This window comes from Argopecten irradians, chromosome 6, assembly GCF_041381155.1.
Source record: "Argopecten irradians isolate NY chromosome 6, Ai_NY, whole genome shotgun sequence".
NCBI lineage: Eukaryota > Metazoa > Mollusca > Bivalvia > Pectinida > Pectinidae > Argopecten > Argopecten irradians.
In genome coordinates, this window is record NC_091139.1 from 14,869,972 (window position 1) to 14,874,562 (window position 4,591).

The following is a 4,591-nucleotide window of genomic DNA, read 5'->3' on the forward strand; positions in this document are numbered from 1 at the left end:
AGCAAACAGGACCTCGTAATGTCAATGAAGCGTAAGATTCATTCTATCGTAAAAAGTATTTTGCAGCTTTGTATTCCTTTAAGTAGCCCTAACACCATTTCTACTATCGCTAGTCAATCCCTCAAGCAATAATCTTATATCGAGCCAATTTGTTTAACCATATTTTGACCCTTGGCTAGTGCTTAAAAAGATAATGACGGGATCTCTATTACCTCCCTTATATAGACAACCATGTTATCAAATCGCAACATTTCACAGATATTTCTGGTAATCTTCGGAATACCCGATGATTGTCTGATATTTCTCCAAGAATTTACCGATTGCCATGTGATTCTTAGCTACACCAAGAGCTGTAGCAAACAGACCCGGACAATACTATACATCAAGAGCTATACCATACAGATCCGGACAATACCATACATCAAGAGCTATACCAAACAGACCCGGACAATACCATACATCAAGAGCTATACCATACAGATCCGGACAATACCATACATCAAGAGCTATACCATACAGACCCGGACAATACCATACATCAAGAGCTATACAGATCCGGACAATACCATACATCAAGAGCTATACCATACAGATCCGGACAATACCATACATCAAGAGCTATACAGATCCGGACATTACCATACATCAAGAACTATACCTACAGACCCGGACAATACCATACATCAAGAACTATACCATACAGACCCGGACAATACCATACATCAAGAGCTATACAGATCCGGACAATACCATACATCAAGAGCTATATACAGATCCGGACAATACCATACATCAAGAGCTATACCATACAGATCCGGACAATACCATACATCAAGAGCTATACCATACAGATCCGGACAATACCATACATCAAGAGCTATACAGATCCGGACAATACCATACATCACCTTACCATACATCAAGAGCTATACAGATCCGGACAATACCATACATCAAGAACTATACCATACAGACCCGGACAATACCATACATCAAGAGCTATACAGATCCGGACAATACCATACATCAAGAGCTATACCATACAGACCCGGACAATACCATATATCAAGAGCTATACCATACAGATCCGGACAATACCATACATCAAGAGCTATACCATACAGACCCGGACAATACCATATATCAAGAGCTATACAGATCAGGACAATACCATACATCAAGAGCTATACCTACAGACCCGGACAATACCATATATCAAGAGCTATACAGATCAGGACAATACCATACATCAAGAGCTATACCGATCAGGACATTACCATACATCAAGAACTATACCTACAGACCCGGACAATACCATACATCAAAAGCTATACCATACAGACCCGGACAATACCATACATCAAAAGCTATACCATACAGATCCGGACAATACCATACATCAAAAGCTATATACAGACCCGGACAATACCATATATCAAGAGCTATACAGATCAGGACATTATCATACATCAAAAACTATACCTACAGACCAGGACAATACCATACATCAAAAGCTATACCATACAGACCCGGACAATACCATACATCAAGAGCTATACCGCGGCGCCTGTATCATCTATCGTGCTGGCAAGTTTACGTTGGAGACATTATTGATCGAGATTATGCAATACAGACTGTAACTGGCAGGGTGTGTATTGTGACGTACTTATTTTAGGGCGGCGAATGACAGTATATAGTTACATTAGCGTTGCCAGTTCCTAAAGATAAATAATCTCCAATATAAACATTATAGTGAGATGCATACATCACAAAGGAATTTCAATTATTCAATCTACGCTGATATAACATAGTAGTGGAACATGTTTATGATGGTAGTTTGTTCACTTTCTCCAATTTTATGAAAATTAAGGTATTGGAAATTGTCGTATTACTTCAGAAACTATCCAACAAACCCTGAATCATTTTTATCAATTACAACACACCACCGTGAATAGGTTTGCCCCACCAAATGCATTGAATGCTTCACACCACGAAATAAAGTACCCGCAAAGAATAATGGTGTACAGTATCTGTATTTGTGTCTGACACTGGACCTTGCCTAGTATGTATGAGATGTTTGGCTTTAATTAAGTCACTTTCCTTAATTAAATTCATTAATTTCTTATATGCGCATGTCCTCTGTCTTCAGATTACCTGTATGATTCCATAAGTTGGATAGCTTTTCATCTTTAACCTGAACTCTCTCAACCGAATGACGTGCACTGGCTATCTGAGTTCCGTATTATCTATTTGACTGAAAAATGATGCCACCTCCCTTTGTAACGTCAAAAGCACATTTACAACGTTCGCTTTAGACTTAAGCTCGTCTCGTCTCGAGAAAGTGAGACCTATTTAGCAATTATTTGATTTTCTCTACTCTTATAGTATTCCGCTAAACCTGTCTCTATTATTGGGATTTAAAAAAAAAAGAAGCAAAAAAGTCTATACATGTATATTAGGCAATTTTTTCTGCTTAACGATGGTCGGGAGGTGTAGTGGAAAATCATACGTTGTATAACTTGTTTCTCGCGATCGATATAAAATAAATAAAGTTGATAGCTAATTACATGTATCTGCATTTATGTCAAACATATGATAAAAAATTGTCAGCTTTATAATGGTACGTTTAAAAAAAAAATGCTTACGCAATCTTCTTCATTTCGTCAAAGGCGGGATTTAGAAATGTAATATAATATTAACGCACATCAATTTAATGTCCCAGATTCCAGACAGCAGACGAATTAATTGATGTGAGACAAATATCTTGTTGTAGTGAAAACTCGCCTATATCCCCCGCACAATTCACTTCTCCCACATCGTTCATCGATTGGCGGGTTAAATGCTTTAGCTAGGACTCCGTGTACCTTGTTTGTGTGAGCACCGCCTCGCAGCAATGACGTCACAAATTACCAATACTCAATCGGATTTGTGTCGAAGAGTGTCGTCACTGATTGTTTTGTTCCGCCAACTTCTCGGTTAATATAACTGTAATAATATTAATTCACGTGAAATCACTTTACAAATTACAAGCAAACACGCTAAATAATGTAAACCAGTTTGACGTCAGAGTAGGTAAATGGAATTACCTTTGTAAATTCCGTTACATACTGGACGTAAATTCTAGAGTGTCCATGCTCTCTTTGATGCTTCTCTGAAAAGGTCACTTCTTATGTAAGGCGACGTTCATTACGTAAATAACACAAAGATATGTGCTACATAGAGATACTTAACAAAAGAAGTTCGATATTAAGTTAATCAAGAATAATAAGGTTATTCGGTATTCTTTCACTTAAATAGATACGTTTTTCATAAGGAAAGTTCAGGAACCTTCGCAGAGAAGATAGAACTACATGTATTATGTTTTTGCTGATCAAATATTAAGAGCATATTTAATGATGACCTACGATACTTATTTCAAATAACATATGTGACTTTTAAGGGTAACATTTTCGATATTTCAAGCTTTTTCTTGTTTGGAGAATGAGAACTGTGTTCAAAATATTTCATGATAATATTTTGTAAATATCCGATGGGAGAGGCATAAATGTAGGTAGAGATTGTCCCCACTTCTTATTATATTTCTGCCACACAACCTATAAATAGTTTGCTTTCAAATGATTTCAATAGAAATGGTTGTCGGGGGAATCGTTAATCGTTATTGCCCACACCAACTTTGCTGCTTTTCTTGCCAATGCATTTTTACATAATATTTTGCATCGTGATATCTATTTTTTATCGATGGTTTTTCTCCGGGTACTCCGACTTTCCTCCACCACATAAACCTGTCACGTTATGTTTGTTTGTTTGATTGATTAATCAACGTCGTATTAACAGCCAGGGTCATGTAAGGACGCCCTCCCATGCATGCGGAGGACGTTATGATATTCAAACCAAAGTATATATGAGTTCTATAGTATGCTCTAAAATGTGTAGTAAGCCATATATGTCATAGATTTTGAAATTAGTCCTTTGTCATTGTTGCATTTTGCTTATTCGTTTTATGTATATATAAACATATGACACTTGATAATATATTATTGATTAATATATCTTATCGATAAAATTGATTGATTGACTAAAATGTCTATGGAAAAGTGAAGACATACAAACGCCTCACTACAACAATACCCACCTTCCATAGGCAGTGCCTGAGCGCTACACAAAGGCCGTTATGTTCTGCGCCGTAAAACACTAGTCTACCTATACAGATTTTCTATTTTGGTTTGTATAACTTATGTTTTAACTAGAACTAATTCCAAACGGTGTGATCCCAACACTTCCATCGCCATAACACCACACCATCCATTCTCAGGCAATTAAACAATGTGAAAGGTTAGCGGTGCCTAAGAACGAACCCACATCACCTACGCTTTAACTCAGCGAGACTACTAAATTATTTACTCGTAATAGACAAGTTTTCCAAATGCTCTCCGAACATGCTCATAATTCCAAATTTCCTCACCACGTGGACACCATCCCTCTGTTTTATACTGGTAATCACGTGAAGACAAAGCACGCCAAGTGATCAATTTAATATGATGAGACAATATTGGTGGTCATGTGAATTGTAGTGGCTTGGATTAAGACCTAT

The 4,591-nt window shown here is 37.1% G+C and overlaps 1 protein-coding gene across 1 annotated transcript; it reads left to right on the forward strand.

Annotated features, from left to right (window-relative positions):
- Window positions 1–231: 231 nt before the first annotated feature.
- On the forward strand, window positions 232–1,614 carry LOC138326224 (uncharacterized). The gene has a single exon (XM_069272350.1). It carries the CDS (start codon window positions 232–234, stop codon window positions 1,612–1,614), a length of 1,383 nt encoding a protein of 460 aa, XP_069128451.1.
- Window positions 1,615–4,591: the final 2,977 nt, after the last annotated feature.

Excerpts from the sequence above, each read along its gene's own strand:
- LOC138326224 (XM_069272350.1), top strand. The coding sequence starts at position 232 with ATGTTATCAAATCGCAACATTTCACAGATATTTCTGGTAATCTTCGGA.